At 32.8% G+C, this 19,966-nt stretch overlaps 2 protein-coding genes and 1 long non-coding RNA gene across 7 annotated transcripts in view; 2 read left to right on the plus strand and 1 right to left on the minus strand.

The window, feature by feature from the left end:
- Positions 1 to 6,026, plus strand: part of LOC149738527 (uncharacterized) — a 47,149-nt gene extending 41,123 nt beyond the window's left edge. The window contains exons 51-57 of one of the 4 annotated variants that reach the window (XM_089874109.1): positions 359 to 482; positions 1,760 to 1,903; positions 2,424 to 2,555; positions 2,838 to 2,921; positions 3,024 to 3,116; positions 3,506 to 3,614; positions 5,042 to 6,026. In XM_089874109.1, coding sequence (XP_089730235.1) covers positions 359 to 482; positions 1,760 to 1,903; positions 2,424 to 2,555; positions 2,838 to 2,921; positions 3,024 to 3,116; positions 3,506 to 3,604 — 676 coding nt within the window. In that variant the 3' untranslated portion in view covers positions 3,605 to 3,614; positions 5,042 to 6,026. The other 3 variants (XM_089874110.1, XM_089874111.1, XM_089874107.1) reach the window with 3 other exon arrangements.
- A 139-nt stretch (positions 6,027 to 6,165) lies between these two features.
- LOC149738529 (kinesin-related protein 1-like) lies at positions 6,166 to 18,260 on the plus strand. Of its 2 annotated transcripts, XM_089874127.1 has the most exons (24): positions 6,166 to 8,289; positions 8,412 to 8,544; positions 8,933 to 9,000; positions 9,372 to 9,474; positions 9,772 to 9,979; positions 10,268 to 10,454; positions 11,098 to 11,257; positions 11,407 to 11,483; positions 11,981 to 12,091; positions 12,272 to 12,405; positions 12,909 to 13,043; positions 13,350 to 13,489; positions 13,686 to 13,771; positions 14,015 to 14,101; positions 14,555 to 14,671; positions 15,088 to 15,165; positions 15,232 to 15,342; positions 15,508 to 15,618; positions 15,792 to 15,899; positions 15,966 to 16,105; positions 16,161 to 16,292; positions 17,213 to 17,331; positions 17,416 to 17,504; positions 17,991 to 18,260. In XM_089874127.1, the coding sequence occupies exons 1-24, from the start codon at positions 8,140 to 8,142 to the stop codon at positions 18,117 to 18,119; spliced, it is 2,913 nt and encodes a 970-aa protein (XP_089730253.1). In that variant the 5' UTR covers positions 6,166 to 8,139; the 3' UTR covers positions 18,120 to 18,260. The 2 variants fall into 2 exon arrangements, with proteins under 2 accessions (XP_089730253.1, XP_089730255.1); XM_089874129.1 differs by lacking the exons at positions 17,213 to 17,331; positions 17,416 to 17,504 and having other exon boundaries at positions 7,318 to 8,289.
- On the minus strand, positions 9,793 to 19,671 carry LOC149738530 (uncharacterized). Its single transcript, XR_016384567.1, has 5 exons — positions 19,450 to 19,671; positions 19,234 to 19,389; positions 17,930 to 18,395; positions 10,329 to 16,071; positions 9,793 to 9,930 (listed from the first exon to the last, which is right to left on the minus strand). It is a non-coding gene; the product is annotated as an uncharacterized LOC149738530 (long non-coding RNA).
- Positions 19,672 to 19,966: the final 295 nt, after the last annotated feature.

The raw sequence follows: 19,966 nt of genomic DNA on the forward strand, positions 1-19,966 counted from the left end.
ATGTTTTATTTTAAGGAAGTTATTTAATTAAAATGCCTACACAGCTACACTACTATATAATATTATATATCACTAAAAGCATTTCCACATAAGAATACATTCTCATATTTACATGAAAACTATCATATAAGTTCATGCTACCATAGTAACACTAATAGAGTGAAACTATACACCACAGTTATATATGTTAAAGGTCCTAACACATTTTCTATGTTTAACAATAAACGGCTGAATTTTTTCCACTAGTTCAAAACATGTTAATAAAAAAATAGTGTTATGTCTTAGCCAATAACCATATTTCTTAACAGCAACATATATATAGAAAACATATATTTTCATTAATTGATGTTTTCGACAGCAATCTCCATGCTACTAACCGAAAACTAAGTGAGGATCTGAATCGACTTAAAGTAAACGTCGATGATCTGAAGTCAGAAGCTGATAAAAGTAAAGCATTACAACGACATTCAGGAGAACAACAGGTTTGAACTGATAATTTTTTTTTAACTAAATGTTTTATATTATATCTGTAAAGTTACCACAAACTTTATGAAGTTCTGTGTGTTAAAATTCAAAGAAAGTATTTTAAGTGCATTTATGTAGGCTAGTGCATATTGTATAGAGCATAGTTTACAATACTAGACAATAACTCAATACTAATACATATATGTACCCACAGTGTAAGAATGGTTTTATCAAATATTAGATTAATAAACAACAGTTTAAAAAACGTAAAAAACTAAATCTGTAAAGAAAGCCAACAGTAAAAAGTGTGAAAGTTCAAGGAGCATGTTTATTAAGTACATTTACAAGAATAGTGCGGATTGAAAAGAGAAGTATTTGCAACTGGACAGTGGCTCATTGCTAGTATAAATATGTTCCCATAGTTTAAGAATTGTTTTATTCAAATATCAGATTAATAAACAAAAGTTTTTTTAAAAAAACTGAGAAAAATTAACTAAAATCTGTAAAAAAAGGCACCTGTATAAAGGTATGTGTATAAAGGTTCATGAAGCATATTTGTTTCGTACATTTTAGTGCGTATTGTATAGGATCTATTGACTATAGAGCATAGTTTGCAACTGGAAAGTGGCTTGAACCTAACATAGCTGATTTCACATGAGAAAATTTAAATACTTGTGTTAGTTTGTGTATCTCAGAGAAATAGTAGGATATATAATGTATTGTTAAATTAACGGACAATATGCTAGTTTGCAGTGTTTTTAACATGTTTTATAACATGCAAAAACAAAAGGTAACTTTAAAAAAAGTAATTTAAACCAGTAAGGATTTCGTTCTAGGACAAAATTCAAGTCTAAAAATTAACTTATGAATTGTTCTACTATATGAGCATCAGATCAGGGTTAGATTCGCGAAATTTATTACAGTTATTTTAAACCACAGTGAAAAGTTTCCTATTTCCGTGGTAATCCAGTTCATCCTGTCAGTAGTTATTTTGCTGTCGCAAAAATTTATGCCAAGTCTTTAGAATGAGTTCTCGTACAGTGAAACTTGGAGTTGCTTGTTAAATAAATCAGTAGGGTGGGGGAAGATGGGACACATTTTTATTTTATTTTTCTGTCCCATTTGGTAGTAAAAAAAAAACATGAAAAAATTATAAAACTGTATCCTCACGACTTCCATAGACCGTTGTTAAATGTTTAAAAGACGATCAGGATATTTGGATAATATGTGCTAAAGATGTCCCATCTAACCCTATAGTACTACAATTATTAAATTAAATAATTTTTTTTCTCAGAACATGATCCTCCAGTTAAGAAATCGATTAAAAGCAACGGAAGAAGATCAGGAAGTTGCTCTTCGTGATAAAAACTCATCTCTTGAAGATCTTCATCGAAGATTGAAACAAAACGTGGATTGCATTCAACAACTCAACCATCAGGTATAACATACAGATAGTCAGATAATATAAAAAACTGTAGTTTTTATGATAATTTTAATTGAAAAACTTCCCTTCTTTCTTAACAGATGATTATAATTTAAAAACACACATTTTTTCTAACAGATATTTTTAACTCAAAACCACACATTTTTTCTTAACATATAATTTTAATTTAAAACTTCCCCTTTTTCTTAACAGATAATTTGAATTTAAAAACACACATTTTTTCTTAAGAAATAATTATAATTTAAAACCACCCTTTTTTTGTATGAGCTTCTAATATGGTATATTAGGCCTCTGATTTATCAAAATTTTCTCCAAAACATTCATATCTGTTTTTAAATTTTAAAATAAAAATAAAGTTTGCATGCCTATATATGCGTTTAACTGCAAATACAACAAAAAACACTAAACTTATATCAGAAACTACTTTGGATGGCAATTGCATTATATTTCCTTTTTCGCCTGGTTCTTACTGTCGCTGCTTATTTTTATTTAATGTTCATTTTATTTTTTGCAGTTAAACAACTTAAACAAGGAGAACATTCGGCAACGATCATTGGTTGAACAAGAGTTGAGTGCAAGGAAAAGTCTTCAACTGCAGTTGGAGGCGAAAGAACAAACTATTATGGGTCTACGTGCACAAATAGAGGTACAAACTTTCTGTAGTTGGAGATCAAAATTTCGTTAATAATAAAGGAATGCATTTTTGTGGGAAAATAAAAGTAGAATATAAATTTAAAAGTAAAAATATAAATTTTATTTTACCATTTTTTACACACCAAAATTTATCTGTGTGATTAAAATTCACAAAAAAATAACGTCTTTAAAAGTTAATTAATTAAAATGTATTACAAATTGAGAAATGCTTTCACATTTCTTCCATTTTTTCCTTGTTTCTTTCTTTGTTTAAACATTGTTTTCATTGAACAAGGCTCGTTCTTTCACATCACCAGCAAGAGATTCAAGCCATGTACCTAACTTTGACAGAAGTCTACGTTCGTCCAGCAGAAATGGGGTCAGTTTTCATGTTCTTGTGTTTTGTGTAGCAATGCATGGTTTGTATGCATGGCTGTTTTGTGATTTCGCTTTTTCTTCATTGCATGCACTTCCTACATAGGCAACTGAGGCTGCAATTGTAGACGCAAAATCAACGGGAATTACTTCACCTGAAAAACTTGACAAAAATTACTGGCTGCAACGAGCAGGCGAGGTAGTCATGCTTTATATCAAAATTCATCTCCAAATACAATTTAAATGTTCAAAGAAAGTGTTTTCAGAATTTCATTTTTTTGTGGGGGAGGTTCTTATCAAGGACCTGGGATTTTGGCCAAATTTGGCCCATTACCCAAGCACCCGGTAGCCCATTTAAGTCTTTTATGCCACTGCTGCTCAACTTTTGTATTCAAGCATGTTTAATTTTACATTCATTGCATATAATTTGCACGAGGTGTAAAAATAGTCGATAATGACTGTCATTACCCCACCAGCAAGTATAAACAATGTCACCCATTGATTATATAACAAAACAGACTTAGCTGAACCATCATAGTATATGTTAGATATCATTTCATGGCTTGTTATGTTGCATGTGCATTGTAGCTGACACTACAGCTTCAACAAAGCAGTTCATATTGGTCGGACAAAGTGAAAGACCTGTCAGCACAGCTTGACGAATCAAACGCATCAATTAAGGCTTAGGAATTTTTAAGTATGTACTATCTATGATACAAATTTGGCAAAATATACAATTTTTTAGGAAGTTATTGAATTAAAATGTCTACATTATTATTAGGGCTGTGGAAAAGTTAACGGTTAACCGGTTAACCGAACCTATTCGGTTAACCGCTAACGAAAAGTTCAAGTCGTTAACCGAACTATGACGTCATAGGGCATAAACGTATATCAATATCTGTCTTATTTACATGAAAGGCACGTGTTCGTTGATTGTTGTTTTGCAATAAGACAGAGTGCGCAGGGACGCTGTTGCTTTGATCGTGCCCTACAACGGCGATTACGCCATCAATCTTGATTGTTAATACCGCAGGCTATCTAGTTTTGCAACATTATATTGGTGTAATACACAACTTAAATGTTTTCCTCAGTCAAGCAGCGTGTTTATTACGAAAAAGCAGGCATTCACACGTGGATTCATGCATCATAATAGCGATTGTTTGACCTGGCAATTGATTACGACATAATAGCAATTCACACGTTAATAACTGCGTCATAATTGCAATTCACACGTTGATTATTTAGACGGCAAGTGTTTTAAAACAGGTTTGAATATGAATAAGAAAGCATTACTTTAACGTTAAGAACGTTTGCCCGTGTATTGCAAGCATAGTCCATACGTTCGTCGTAAAGTTGCCTTTAAATTCGCGAAAGAAAAGCGATAAACAAGACGCTTTTATTAGGATTACACTTGTATCGGTTAACCGGTTAACCGGTTAAAACTGAACGGTTAACGGTTAAACAAAAATAGGGAAAATCCACAGCCCTAATTATTATATATATATCCTCACTAAAAGCATTTCCACATAAGAATACATTCCTATATTTACATGAAAACTAATTTATCAGTTCGTGCTACTATAGTAACTCAGAAACTGAATTATACGACACAGATTTTTTTAGATATGGAATTTATAATTTGTGATTAACTTTAACTATGTTATCTTTATTTCAATTGTTAGATGTAGTGGTGCTTGTTTAGTTTGAGTGATTTGCCATAGAATGTCAGTGTGTACATTAGTTGAATTTTGAGTCCTAAATCGAAACACAGAATTTATATGACCGAAAATATTAAAGTTTTTGTGTAATATCATAAAGCATAGTACCTTCACTTTGATTTAATTAGTTTATTAATTCATTTTGCATTATAACTTATAACACCTTTCATTTAAAAACTAAATGCATGATTTTAAGCACACAGTAGTAGTAGTGGTAGAAATACTTGTAACAAAGGTTCACTTATTATAGTAATTTAAATTAGTTACTTTGTAACTAATCTATCAAGTAAGAACTTTTATCATTCCCATGTGTAGTAAAAAATGATTTTTCGTTGTAACTTTATTTTCACTTGAAAACTATTGAAATTAATTTGTCCTGCTTGTCTAAGATATTTATATTTTACAGTATTTTGGAGGGAACCTTTGATGCCTCAAACTATATAAACAAAATCAACTTCAGGCTGCTTTTTAAAATCATGTTTCGAATTACTTATTTGGCTGCTACCAGTGTTGTATATTATGAAAAAAAAGTATAAAAATTGTGTTTTTGTAGCAGGGTCATTTTAAAGACCGCTGTTACTTTTGTAATTTATTTGATAATTTGAAAAATATTTTTTAGCTGTTTTTTATTGGTAGATCTGCAATTTCTTCATATACTTTTTACAATTATTTTTTTACTGATTGCACAAAATATATAAACAATATATGTATGAGAAATAAAAGTATTTTTATAACTTGTAGATATGGTTGCAGTACTGGTGACATATTTATTAAATTTTCTACAAAAAAATATATTTTGTGATAAAATTTTAGAAATGATCTTGTGTCAGGTCTACGCCTTGCAGAAAAACGGGCACGAGTTGTAGGTGTTATACCCCAGTGTTATAACGGCTATCGTTGCCAAGTAGCTTCATTATCTTGGCGCAGTAGGGCAAAGACGGTCATTATCACACGTGAATGTAACTTACTTTATCCTCGCGTGGCCGGAAAACGACAGTCGTTATCGCACGGGTTTATCACCTCATGCCAGTGTGTAATGTTTCATAATCACTCGTTCCCGTTTACATTTGATATAAAATTCAAACAACAATAAGGATTTCGCTGGGTAGAAGCGATTACCGATAAGTGTCTTGGGACATAAACGTACACAAGCACAATGTCTAGCCTTAAACTTGTCCGGCGCCACGGCGTAGTGGTTAGCGCGCCTGCCTCTAACCCAGTGGTAATGGGTTCAAGGCTCGTCGCTGCTACCATTGTGGGCGTATGTGTCCTTGAGCAAGACACTTAACGGCAATTGCTCCAACCCAGTGGTCACTAATGGGTTGTCCAAATTATCAGCCATACATAAAAATGAGAAAAAAATCCCAAAAAAATAATCATCCACAAAGTAATATACTTGGTAACTCGTAAGCTGGCGCGAGGTGTTAAACCCGTGTTATAACGACTGTCGTTTTCCGGCCACGCGAGGATAAAGTAAGTTACATTCATTCATTCATTCAAACTCGTATCCACTAGGCTAAAAGCGCGCTAACCACGGCGCCGGTAAAAAAACCGAGTGACATTTATTTAGATAACAATTATAGAATTTTGCGACCTATCCCATATTACCCCACAATACCATCATTAGAAAGCGAGATTTCGGTATTGCGTTACTTGAAAATTAAGTAAGCGCTGCCTGCCTGCCTTCATGTTTAACATTTACTTCAACTTAATACACAGTTCGCACACATAATAAACGGCCGTGACGACCGTCAATAGAATTTCGCGTGAAAGGAAAACAGTTTTGGACATTCGATAGTTCAATTCGTATAGTAATATTTTCCTTTAGTCCAAGTTATATTATGTTGAGTTGAAATTTTTTCGTTTTGTGCGGCGTAGAAACAGGCATCAGTTTAAACAACAGTAGACACAAATAATTATAAGATTATAGAAAATTGGGAGGCTATATATGTATATAGTAGGGTGAGGAAAGATGGGATACGTTTCGTTTTGTTTACCTGTCTCATTTGGTCGTAAACAAAAAACATTCAAAGAATTCTAAAACCGTATCCTCACGACCCCCATAGACCGTTGATTGTTTAAAAGACGATCAGGATATTCGGTTAGGCCTATTATGTACTAAAGGTGTCCCATTTTACCCCACAGTATAAATAACAGGTTTGTAGATTAATTTATTGCGTGGGTGGCTAATTGCCGTACTGGAACGTGTTTGATTTAAGCACTATGTAAACCAGTTAGAACTATACTAAACCAAACAAGGTTATGACTTTTGCCCTGAGTTCAATTACATCACTTATTACCTGTAAATGTTAATTTATTAAGTACATTGTGTTTATTTAGCCAACGCGTTATTGAGACTGTAAACATTATTAGCTTTTCTCTAGCTCTAGAAAATATATTTTTGGCATTATTTGATAGCGAGTGCAGCATTATAAAGTAAAGTAGAGTGGGGGAAGACGGGACACCTTTGGCACATAATGTTCAAATACCTTGATCGTGTTTCAAACAATTAACAATATGGAAGCCGTGAGATATGGAAGCCGTGAGGACACAGTTTTATATTTTTTTAAATGTTTTATGTTTACTACTAAATGGGCCGAGGAAATAGAATAAAAAGTGTCCCATCTTCCCCTAACATACTATACAAGTATGTATCGTATAATTGTATAATTTCGTTTGTTTGAAATAAAAATATACGGGTGCCTATTTTTTGCTTGTATGTTTTAAACAGGTCAGTGTAGAGAAATAAGGTTGTTTAATCAAAAGGGACATGTCGCATAACATAAAAGTTGCGGTCAGAGTTCGCCCATTCATATCCTTTTTATATTATCTGTTTAAAGTTATGTTGGACGTTGTGTTGGCCTACTGAAACTCGCTTAACATTCGCAGTGTCAAAATTATGACATAAAATATTTTTAAGTTTTTAAACTAAAACGTTTCCTTTTTCCATGCTAAGATTAAGTACGCTTAGATTTATTTATTTAACACATTGTCCCCTTTATATCAAGATGCGATGTGACTCTCCGTATTTCATCTTTGCTTTTTGTTGTTTTCTTTGCTACCTTGGTGATTCGGGGAATCCCCTACAGAGAAATATTAGTTGCCCTTCTCGCTCTCTTTTTCTTTTTTGCTTTAATCTTGTTGAGTTTGTGATGTATTTGCCCAGCGTGTATTTGCCTATTCCGGTTTAAAGCAGAAAAATGTAGAGATAATTGTTTAAATGCTGGTTAGGCATCTAAGGTGTATTATTGCTTTATAACCAAAACTTATTAATATGTTAATTTGCACGCATTAAACATAATAAACAGTAACGTAAAAAATGCCCTGCTCAAAAAAATCTTTATAAAATAAAATCTGAGATTTTTTTACCGCCACTTATGTGTGTTTAGAACAATCAATTTATAATGGTTAAAGTATTTAATTTTTACCGTTACAATCAAGCTCAACCTTAACTAAACTTACAATGGGCGAGAAAAATCAACAGACTCAAGCCTTGTTGTGGACATGGTGGAAAACACCACAATACTGAAGGATCCAGATAAAATAAAAAATGATAAAAAGTTCACTTTCGACTACTCGTACTGGTCACACAATGGCTACGAAGAGCAGGATGATGGTTACTATGCGCCGCTTGATCCTCGATATGCTGATCAAGTAAAATCTTCTGTTTAAAAGTTTTTTTTGTTATGAATGTTAATTATATTATAATGGAGTTGATTCTGTTTGCTTTACGTGATGTTTGTTAAAAGTCTGTTAAATGAGGTTTTGTTTTCCAGAGAAAAGTGTTTGATGACCTTGGACGTGGAGTTCTTGCAAATGCTTGGGAAGGATTTAACTGTTCGTTGTTTGCGTATGGACAAACTGGTTCAGGGAAATCCTATTCCATATTTGGGTATGATAAAAATAAAGGTGAATACCAAAAAATTGTTTTTTCAATATTTATCAAAGTTGTTGTGAAATCAATATAAAATGCTTAGTGCCCTAGCCTAGTGATTAAAGTGCTCACATCATAACTGTGGACTACTGTCGTCATGTTTGTTTTTGAGCAAGACAATTAAAGGATATTGCTTTAATGCAGTGGTTACTAATGAGTCATCCTTATTGTCAGCTATACAAAAAAACACAATAATAATCACCCAAAAAGATACATAAATGGTAACTCGAAAGCGGGCACAAGGTGTATGAAATACCAAACACATGTTTTATTTACTAATTGCATCGCCATGTGTGGATAACTCATTATCATTCATTCGTTCAATGCATTTTCATAAATTAAATAAAAATAACTTATTTTCAGGCATAGTTCCAGCTACATGCAAACAGTTGTTTGAAGAGATTGATCAAAAACCAACTGGACATTATCCAGTTAGTAATATTTTTAACTTGACTTCCAGTTGAACTTTACATTTATTTTCGTAACAACAAACCTATATACTTGTTAATTATTGATGGTTCAAAAACAATAATTACTTGAAAGTATGTTTGTTTTACCACCAAGGCAGTATTTATTGATTGATGCTATTGTGCAATATTATGTAACTTTTATTTGCATTTAGATTTAGTTGCATAACTGAAATGTGCTCTCGTGTTTAAAAAAAATTTACTAAGAGTTTCTCTTTCGTGCTGAAAAAAAATCTTCCTAAATAATAAACAATTTATTCCATATAATTGATTTCACAGACAGACATTACCATTTAAATTAATTTTATCATAAACAAACAAACTTTATATTGTAGGTCACAGTATCTATGGTTGAAATCTACAACGAAAAAGTAAAAGATTTGCTTAGTAACAAAACTGATCTAAAAATTCGAGAAAATGCCAAGACAGGATTTTATGGTAAGTCATTTTGATTGAATTTCCTCAGAAGAAAAACAAACATTTCCTGGGCTGTATTGCATAAACAACTAGACAACCCATGCCACAGGCATTTATAGGTTGTCTAAATAGTCATACATGAAAAAAAGTTTTAAAAAAAGACCTCAGAATAATCACTCACCAAAGTACACTTGTATTAACTTGTAAGCGGGCATTTGGATTATTAAACAGAACACCCAAGTTATAATGACTGACTTTTCCCCATCATGTAAGAATAAGTAAGCCGCTTTTTTTTATTGAACCAACTTTTATTTTTAGTTGAAGATTTGAAAGTACAAACTGTTGTGGATTATGAAGGTATACAGCTTTATATTGATAAAGGAAATAGTAACCGCACAGTTGCAAAAACTGTGATGAACGACACAAGTTCACGTGCACATACCATCTTCACATTAACATTGGATCAAACCATGGGTGCTGAAATGAGAAAAACATCAGTTATTAACTTAGTAGATTTAGCTGGGAGGTAAGTTAAAGTGGTTTTTTAAGAACTTCTGACAGGTAAATTTAGATTTTATTGAAATAAGAATTTTGTCTACCATGCAATGAAACAAGGGTATAGATGCTCTAAATTTATTTACCGCCTTTGGGTTAACTTACGGAGTCCCTCTGTATGGTGTACAGAATATTGTTAGTTTCAACAAAATCTATGTATTTTCTTGACAAAATATCAGTTTTTGGAAAAAATCGGCATGTTAGCAACAGCAATATAAAATTTCAACCTAAATTAAAAATTGAAAAAATGTTTTATTAGTGAACGTGTGGGAAGAAATGATGTGAAAGGAAAAATATTTGATGAAGGAAAAAATATTAACCTCAGTCTTTTGACTCTTGGTAATTGCATCAACTCGATTGTAAAAAATGAGAAACCTGCGTTTAGAAATTCAGTTATGACCAAGTTGTTAAAGAATGCTCTTGGAGGAAACAGCAAAACTATTATGGTAGTCATTTTATATTATTCGTTTAACTGTTCATGTTTTTGCTACTTCCTAAACTATTATGTTGTACAGCAAGCATGGATGAATGAATGTAATAATAATAGTAATAATAACTTTTTATTTGTCTCTTCGATTACGGTAGTGAAAATTTAGAAATATTTGAAACGAAAAGACAGGATATACCGACAAAACAACAGTTGTTAAAACACGTTACAATTAAAAACATATTTATAATTTGTTGGAAGAAAAAAGTGTGGTCTCTACACCTAGCAAACTTACTTTATCCTCTCGTGGCCGGAAAACAGCAGTCGCTATAACAACCCATTATATCTAAGTTAAAGGCAGCCACGCTACCCAATTATGCTACGGCACCGAACAAGCATGATCCTATTATATGAATTTTACGTAATAACAAATTTATGCATCTTGTATTCCTTGGTTTTACCTGAACATGTCATAGTGAATCCCAGGGAACTAATTTCACATACCAACATATTTACACCCTGCCTGAAAAACATGAAGTCCGTATAAGTTTAACTTTTTGGATTTAAAAGGAAAATGACTCAGATTCTTCACTGCATATGTAATCAACTGTAATCAACTATCTATATTTAACTTTGAACTGAGTAACATACTGTTCTTGCAGCTGGCTGCATTGAGTCCTTCAGACAGCGATTATGGTGAAACTTTGTCAACTTTGCGATTTGCTGATCGTGCAAAACAAATCAAGACAAAAGCTGTAGTAAATGAAGATCCCAATGTGAAACTCATTCGAGAATTACGAGAAGAAATCGCCCAGCTAAAAGGTGAAAGTTAAAATTCAGTTCATTTTGTTTTCAAAGGTTAAAATTAAATATCGAAACATAGAAGAGTTATTGAATAGTTTGACCAAATTATTTTTTCTGTAAGTGCTTTACATACATTGTGTTTTATTTCTGTTTAAAATCTTGGACAGATCAACTACAGCAAACAGCTGCTCCCACAGTGCCAATGGAAAAATACACTGAAGTTATAAATAAGAATGAAGAACAGGTTGGTATAATTAACACATAAATGGATATTAAACTTAAGTATACTAAGGTGCTCTGTTAAACTGTTTTTCCTTTACCTTATTTATGTTTTTTGTGTTTATCTTTTATTTAAGCAACTACACAATACTCGACCATAAATAAAATTCATGAAGGCCTTAGGTTTGAGCGTTTCTATTCTCTATTAAACGCCTAGAAGTATTGTGATGTTTTTATATTATTTCTATTTTGCTGTGCCTTCTTCCTACGTTATTCTTGTCTCTAGCCTGACCTTTCATTATAAGCAGCGTAGTGTTAGAGTACGTTGTGTCGTAGACTACTAGGTTCTGTCATATTTTGAACGTGAACTATGTTAGATTAACCATTGCTTAAGTGTGTTATAGCTCACTTAAGTTAGTTGAAATAAAACCAGAGACCTAATTTTAAAAAGTTTCTTTAATGGTTCATGACAGTATTCATATTGTAAATATTAATTAAAATGTGTGCACTTGTGTATTCTAGATCAAGAGTTTACAAACTCAACTGGAAAAATCAGCTGTAGAATGGGAATCAAGGATGAGAGAAAATGAAAAGAGCATAAGAGCAGATTTAAAAGAGAAAAAAGCTCAAAAAGTAAATGTATAAAACTTAAAAAAAAGACCTAATACATTGTAATTCTCTATGCAATTAAAGGTTTTATCAAATAAAAAATTAACAGTGTAAAAGTACGTTTAATATTCAGTTACTGAAAAAAATATTTTGAGTACAGTTTTCCCATTTCTCATTTAATGTTTTACAACTCAAATAAAACAGAAAAAGAGAAAAAGAAACCCTCACATTTGGAGTCTGAATTCAGATATAATGTTAAGTGGTGCTGTGGTTCAATATACACCAGTTGGACAAACTACAGTTGGCAGTTCTAAAGAATCAAACATTCAAATTTTGGGGTGAGAAAATTTAACCAATGGTTTATTTTATCTTAGGAAATAGGACATGTTTATATTGAATGAATGATTTAAAGAATGTAATTTATTCATCCTCGCGTGACTGGTAAACGACAGTCGTTAAACACGGTATTCTGTTTGATACAATTCAAGCCAGCTAAAGAGTTACCAATTATGTTACTTCGTGGGTAATTGTTTTTAAAATAATTTTTTTATTTGTGGCTGATAATTTGGACAACCCATTAGTGACCACTGGGTTGGAGCAATTGCTGATAAATGTCTTCTCCAAGGACACATACCCCAGAAATGGTAGCAGCGATGAGCCTTAAACCCATTACCTCTGCGCTTAAGGCAGGCGCGCTAACGAACTGTGCTATGGCGCCTTACAATATTAAAATACATGACTGTTTGTTTAAAAAATCCAGGCACTGCCTACTACCATCTAGTCTAATAAAAAACAGTTACAGACCTATATATATGGTAAATTACAAAATTTTGTTCTAAAGAATTCAATCTGAGCATACTGTGATAACAAATGAGGAAAACGAACATATTTTCATCTCCCCTGTTTCTGAGGAAACTACAGTCCGTGTTAATGGAATACGTGTTACAGAAAAAACAAGGCTAGCCCACCATGACAGGTTAGTTGCTAAGTATATGCGTGTCTTCTATATGCGTGTGATTTTTCTTCTATACGCGTGTGATTCTATATGCGTGTGATTTTTTATGAATGTAAATTATGATCATAGGTGACAAAAAGTTGAGTCCATTGCTATATTGTTTTAAAAGACATTCTTTTAAACGGCTAGGCTTTTGTAATGCTATGTTTCCTGACCTTTGTCTATTTGTCTCCTTTTTGTCTCCTTACTTAATTAGGGAAAAGTGACTGAAAATAAACATTATCTATGGCAAATTGTTAATTCCATAATATTTCGATTTTTACACAGAATTCTTTTTGGATCAGTTGATTTGTTTGTATTTGAGCATCCATATGAATTGGCGAAATTAAAAAGAAATAATATGAAACCTCCCAAAGCGTCTTTTGAATTAGCTAGATCTGAAATCTTTTTGCACTGTTCTTATGAAGGTAAACTAAAACTTGTATTTATTAAGTAATATTTATACAGTGAACATTTTTCTTTCAGTAAAAAAAACGATTCTTGTATCCTGTAAGGATCTCAATTAAAAGTTCATAAAAAAATTATAAAAATATATGATCACATATGAATGTACGACCAAACAACTGCTTTTCGAAAAAAATTGTTATTTGAATTTAAATCCAGATTTATTGGAGCAAGATTCAACTTTCCTAAAGGGGTTTACTGAAGATGAATATAAAAAAATGAAAGAAGATTTTATAAAAAAGCAGGTATAAAAATTACCATTAATTTAATTTTATGAAAAAGCAGGTATAAAAATTACTAATAATTTATTGTCATTTTGTATCTTTGCTTGGTGGAGCAACCTACAACTGCAATATCTTGCAGATTATGTGTATTTGCTTGCTACTACATCTTCTGGCTGAGGCATAAACCTTCAATATTTGATTTAATACATACTACTGTAATGTTTATAAATGTCATGTTTATTAGAATTATTTGCTTATTTTAAGGAAGAGGAAGCTCAAATGCTGAACTCGAATCATGAAAATGCTCAAGTCGATTACGACAAAAGATTCGCAGAAGAAATAGGAAAACTTGTAAGTTAATTATAATTTGTTTGCCTTTAATTAAAAAAGTGTAATTATTGGTTATACACTTCAATTGGGAAAATATTAATGTTAGAATTAAATTCAACCATGCTTTTTCTTGCGGATCACATACTAATTTTAGCTTTAGGTGTTTACTTTGTCAATAGATGTCTACTGGATCAGGAAATGTAATTTATGGCAACTTGAGAAGTTCTAACAGGTTTTAAAATTATAAAAAATTGACAGGTTTTTAAATTATTTAGAAACCATATTATTTAGAAAGAATTTTCTTTCAATTTTTAATCATAATGTGTCAAAAACAATCAGAAACCTAACATTCTTTATTTACAAGTTTTTTTGTAAACACTTTGATGGCCTATGAACATTAATATTCACATTAATTGGAAATGAAGTACAGTAACAATTGAATGTACTACTGATTTGACCATATCTACAAACTAGGTTGAGTGGCAGGGAAAATTAGCAGATGAAGCTGAAAAGGAGCATACTCAACAACGGGAAGCACTTGAAGCAGAAATTCGTATATTGCGTAGTGACAAGAATGCAAATGAAACTGAGGTTTGGGGCAACTATTTGCAATTTGTTTTTTATTGATTGAAGTAGTTTATATATTTGTCTGTGAGTTAGGTAAAGTGTTATACAGCCCAAGGATATGTCACTTCAATTATAACTTTTTATCAATATGAATGTAACTTAATTTATTCTTGCGTGGCCAGAAATCGACAGTCGTTAAAACACGGTGTTCTGTTTCATACACCTGGTGTTAGCTTACAAGTTACCAAGTATGTTACTTTGTGGGGGATATAGTATTTACAAAACCTTTACTACAAGTTTTAAAGTAATTCATATATTTATCTGTAAGTTTGCTAAAGTGTTATACAATCCAAAGATATTTGACTTTAAATCAAAACATTTTAATTAATACATTATTTATCAAACCCTTACTACAAGGTATTAGTAAAATTGCATTTTAGAATGTGGCCAAAGTCAAGGTATTGGAGCTGCATAAAATAATGTACGCAGATGCAGCGGTTAGAAAACTGGAGAAACAGGTGAAACATTTTCAATATTTGTACATGAAAATAAAATCTGTATAGGAAGTAATTTCCTGCTTTTAGAAACAATGGTATGATATGAAAATTGGGAAATTGAACGAGGAATTTGATAAAGACATCAAGATGAAAGATTTTGAACAGGAACGCACTCGAATGTTAAATGACCTAGAACAGGTTTGTATTTTATTTGACAGTTTGATGTTTTCATTAACTAGGAGTTATTGTTCAATAAGCAACTTTTTTCTAATGGATATAGTCACAAACTTTGTTGTATATCTCATATGCCTTGAAAAGATGTTTAGAAATCTGGCAAGGTTTGATTTACCCAATTGTAAACAGCTGGAACAAAATGAAGAAAGGATGCAAAATATGAAACAGAAGTATAAAAATGATGCAGAAAAATTACAAGCTGAAAAAGATCATAAATACGTGAAGGAAAAACTAAAAGAGGTTGGGATTTTTCAAGTACATTTTAAGTAAACAACAAGATTGTATTTATTAAATTATTAATAACAAAGGGGGGTGTACACTGCTGTCATAAAAGTTATATATTATTTGCCTTTTAAGTTGAATTTAGCCCTATCCTAATAGTATTAAATAGTAAATCTCGTATATTACTTTAGATGCAGCTACTTTTAAAAAATATGGAACAAACAGACCCAAAGCAAAATGCATGGCATCTTATAGAATATGAAAATCAGTGTCAAATTCTTCAACAAATACAAAAAAAGGTAAAAGTTTCTGATATTTATAAATACTAACTATTTACCAAATTTTGATTGCTTGTTTTATTAAAGAGAAACCAAGAAAAATTTCCACATTTCTGGAATCTAAATGAGGAACCAGATTTGTGTAAAGTCATCATACACGTGGTGATGCCTGGAGAGTCAACTATTGGCAGTGCTGAAAAAGCGAAAATAAAGATGAGTGGACACGGGTAAATAGGTTGCATAACAGATACTAAGAATATTTAATTGTGATTTGTTTTATAGAATTGTGGGAAAACATGCACTGGTTGAAAATGATGGAAAAGATGTTTATATTCAACCACTTGCTGATAATATTCAGATCTTGGTCAATGGAAAGGTGGTGAGCGGTAAACAAAAACTTCAGGATAATGATAGGTAAGTTGAATGAATGAATGAATGAATGTATCTTACTTTATTCTCGCATGGCCGGAAAATAACAGTCATTATAACACGAATGTTCATACACCTTGTGCCAGCTTACGAGTTACCAAGTATGCACCGGCGCCGTGGCTTAGTATTTAGCGTGCTGCCTGTAACCCAGAGGTAATGGGTTCAAGGCTCGTCGCTGCTACCATTGTGGGCGTATATGTTCTTGGGCAAGACATTTAACGGCAATTGCTCCAACCCAGTGGTCACTAATGGGTTGTCTTTCGTTTTCCGGCCACGCAAGGGTAAAGTAAGTTACATTCATTCATGTTATATTGTATTTGATAATTTGTTGGTGTTTTTTTATGTTTTTTATGCGTGGCTTATAATTTGGACAACCCATTAGTCAACACTAAGTTGAAGCGATTGTAGTTAAGTGTCTTGCTCAAGAACACATGCGCCCATATGAATGAATGAATGAATGTAACTTACTTTATCCTCGCGTGGCCGCAAAACGACAGTTGTTTTCACACGGGTTTAACACCTCGTGCCAGCTTACGAGTTGCCATGTATGTTACTTTGTGGGTGATTATTTTTTTTTGGATTTTTTCATGTTTTATGTATGTGTGTATGGCTGATAATTTGGACAACCCATTAGTGACCACTGGGTTGAAATAATTGTCGTTAAGTGTCTTGCCCAAGGACACATACGCCCACAATGGTAGCAGCGACGAGCCTTGAACCCATTACCTAATGGTTACAGGCAGGCGCGCTAACCACTACGCCACGGCGCCGGACAATATAATAGCAGCATATAATAGCAGCGAAGGGCCTTTAACCCATATATTAGGCATTGACATATGTATTATTCATTTATTTTTAAATAATGTTTATAAGTACACTAGCGATTTATTTAAACCAATATTCAGGATCTACTTTGGTCCAAATCACTTGTATGTTTTGAACAAGCCTCAAGATGGAAAAATGAATTCAAAACAAACACTGATAACTTATAAAACAGCTTGGACTGAAATAACAAGCAATGCAAGTAAGTTATGTGGCATTGTTCAACAACAATTCGAAATAAATAAGCATTTTGAACGTTTAGGGGGCAATAATCACTATGTTACAGATTTTATTCAAAATACTAAAATAATCAACAATCTCAATGGAGTTCCACCTGAAGAAGTTAAACTTATAAAACATAAACATCTTATACAGGTAAAGTTTATAGAAGTTGAAATTGGTCTGTTAATATTTTATCGAGCATTTAATAAAGCATCACGTTTATCTTGTTTAATAACAAAGAACACTATACAAGTGATTTTTTTGTGTGTTCCAGCAATGTGGAAAAGTGGTTAAAGCATCGCCTGTAACCCATAGGTAATAGGTTCAATGCTCATCGCTGCTATCATTGTGGGCGTATGTAACCTTGGGCAAGGCACTTAACAGCAATTGCTCCAACCCAGTGGTCACTAATGGGTTGTCCAAATTATCAGCCATAGATAAAAAATAATCACCTACAAAGTAACATACATGGTAACTCATAAGCTGGCACGAGGTGTATGAACCCGTGTTATTGTTTTCCGGCCACGCGGGGATAAAGTCAGTTTCATTCATTCATTCATAGGGTTTTTTGTTAATACCTTTTTGGTATCTTTATTTCACAAAATATGTTTTATTCTTGTTACAATATATGTATTTCAGCTGCATCGTTTACACCATCGACTGAAACGTGCTGAGAAGGATTTAGAGAGGAAACGACAACAAGGGCAAACCTTACACATACATGTGGTGAACACTGAAAAAAGATCAAGAATTTGTTTACTATTTTAGCTGCTTTGTAGCCCTTAACTATAATATGTAAATTATATAATTCTATTCTTTTCGGAGACTTCTATTTTTCTTCGGTTACCAAACTGTGCATTGATAATCTAGTGTTTTAGATAGTTTTATTTATTAAAGAACACCCTGGAATATTTGTGTATGTATTATCCTGTGTGTTGGGTAACATGAGTCATGGAACCCAGTTTTTCCTGCGTCGCGAGTTTATCTTGGCTCGTTCATGTTCCTCGTCCGTGTCGTGTTTGTCTCGTCCGTATTTTGACACATCTACATTCAATTGTTAAGCATCGGAACGGTGTTTCCTCGTGCGCGTTTGTTAGACGTTTTTCTCAAAATATTAGTGGCGTCAATCACACATGGGTTGTTAAGGTAGGGACATTTAAACTTTGCCCCGCGTCGAGTGGTCGGCAACCGCCAGATTCTAGTCGTCGCCTCCCATTTCGTGCTCATACATTACGCGGTGTGTTCAAACCTTCAAAATGTTTGAACCTGAAGGTATAACACAGGTTTTGGCTGACAAGGCAAAAATTTAAACACTTTTTTGGAATTCTCTTTCATGTGGGTGAAGTTTTATTGACAGTTTGCTCATTACCCCATGTTTCTATGTTGTTTAATTAGACTTTCTTTGTAATTTTGTTTACTAAAACACCGGGATTTACGTTATATTTGGTATTTTGAACTCCAAGAAGCCCAAAACACCCAACATTTTTTTTATGTTTTCCCAGAGTTATTTTAATCCGTTAAACTTTATTTGTCCCGTCACTATGACAGACATCTATTAATATAACAAGAAAATCCCCTGGTGTGTAACGTAAATACTAACACAAATAAATCTCATTCAGCGACGTCTGCGTCTACTGCATCGTCCTGACACGTTTAATCTATTTATATTCTTTCTTCCGTTGCTTGCCACACGTACGCATTCTTGTGAATAGTCTATATTTACCTTAACTTGCACACGTACCTTTATATATAGGCTAAACTTTCTACCCGATTTTTTTTTATTGAATTTAAGGCATTTAAAAAACTACAACAGTATAACTTAATAGAGAAGTATAATTTTAAAAATCCCTGATTTTTATGGTATTTTTAAAAATTACTATACCTGGTAATTCGTAAGTTGGCACCAGGCGTATATGGAGACCCGTGTTATAACGACTGTCGTTTACCCGCCGCTCGAGGCTAGAGTAAGTTACATTACATTCATTCATTTATTCAGCAAGAAACAGCAAGGCGCCTTTACCAGCTGATTCTTTCATGCCTATAATAGTAAGCATTGATGCATATTTTCCGTCTATATTATTGTTAAAATTCCACTCACACAAAACTAAAGTCTGAATTATAGTTCCGGTGCTTGTTGCAAAAACTATCAGTTGTCAACCTTTATTTGTTTCCATACGGTTCTGATCACAATAACATAAATACCTGCGAGAACCACATGTTAAATATAGAACTTATACATATTCGAAATTTCTTCAATAGAATAAATGTTTTTAACGCTTCTGTCGTTTAAATTAAGCGTGAAGAGAAATATGACACTTTAAACCTGTCCATTCTACTACTCCTCCGGCAATCTGCACATTCGCACCGACAGCGTGTTCATTGGTGCGCAGGTCGCCATTACAATCGTGTTTTTGTCACTGAGTATCTTTGGACAGCGTCGGTTGAGGTTTCGTGTTTTTGCCACAATAGGCGGGCAGTGGGCATTATTTTTTCCAACCTTTACGCACTGCGGATTTTGATTACAATTACATAAATAACTGGAAGAACTACATAGAGTAGATTATTAAATAAAACTTACTTATTTGAAACGTGTTCAATGGAATAAATGTTTTTAA

Source organism: Ciona robusta, chromosome 3 (genome assembly GCF_009617815.1).
Source record: "Ciona robusta chromosome 3, ASM961781v2".
NCBI classification, from domain to species: Eukaryota; Metazoa; Chordata; class Ascidiacea; order Phlebobranchia; family Cionidae; genus Ciona; species Ciona robusta.

Excerpts from the sequence above, each read along its gene's own strand:
- LOC149738529 (XM_089874127.1), top strand. The coding sequence starts at position 8,140 with ATGGTGGAAAACACCACAATACTGAAGGATCCAGATAAAATAAAAAAT. Across the intron at positions 15,343-15,507 it reads TGTTAAATGACCTAGAACAG|CTGGAACAAAATGAAGAAAG; the intron begins GTTTGTATTTTA and ends AATTGTAAACAG. Across the intron at positions 15,900-15,965 it reads TTCAACAAATACAAAAAAAG|AGAAACCAAGAAAAATTTCC; the intron begins GTAAAAGTTTCT and ends GTTTTATTAAAG.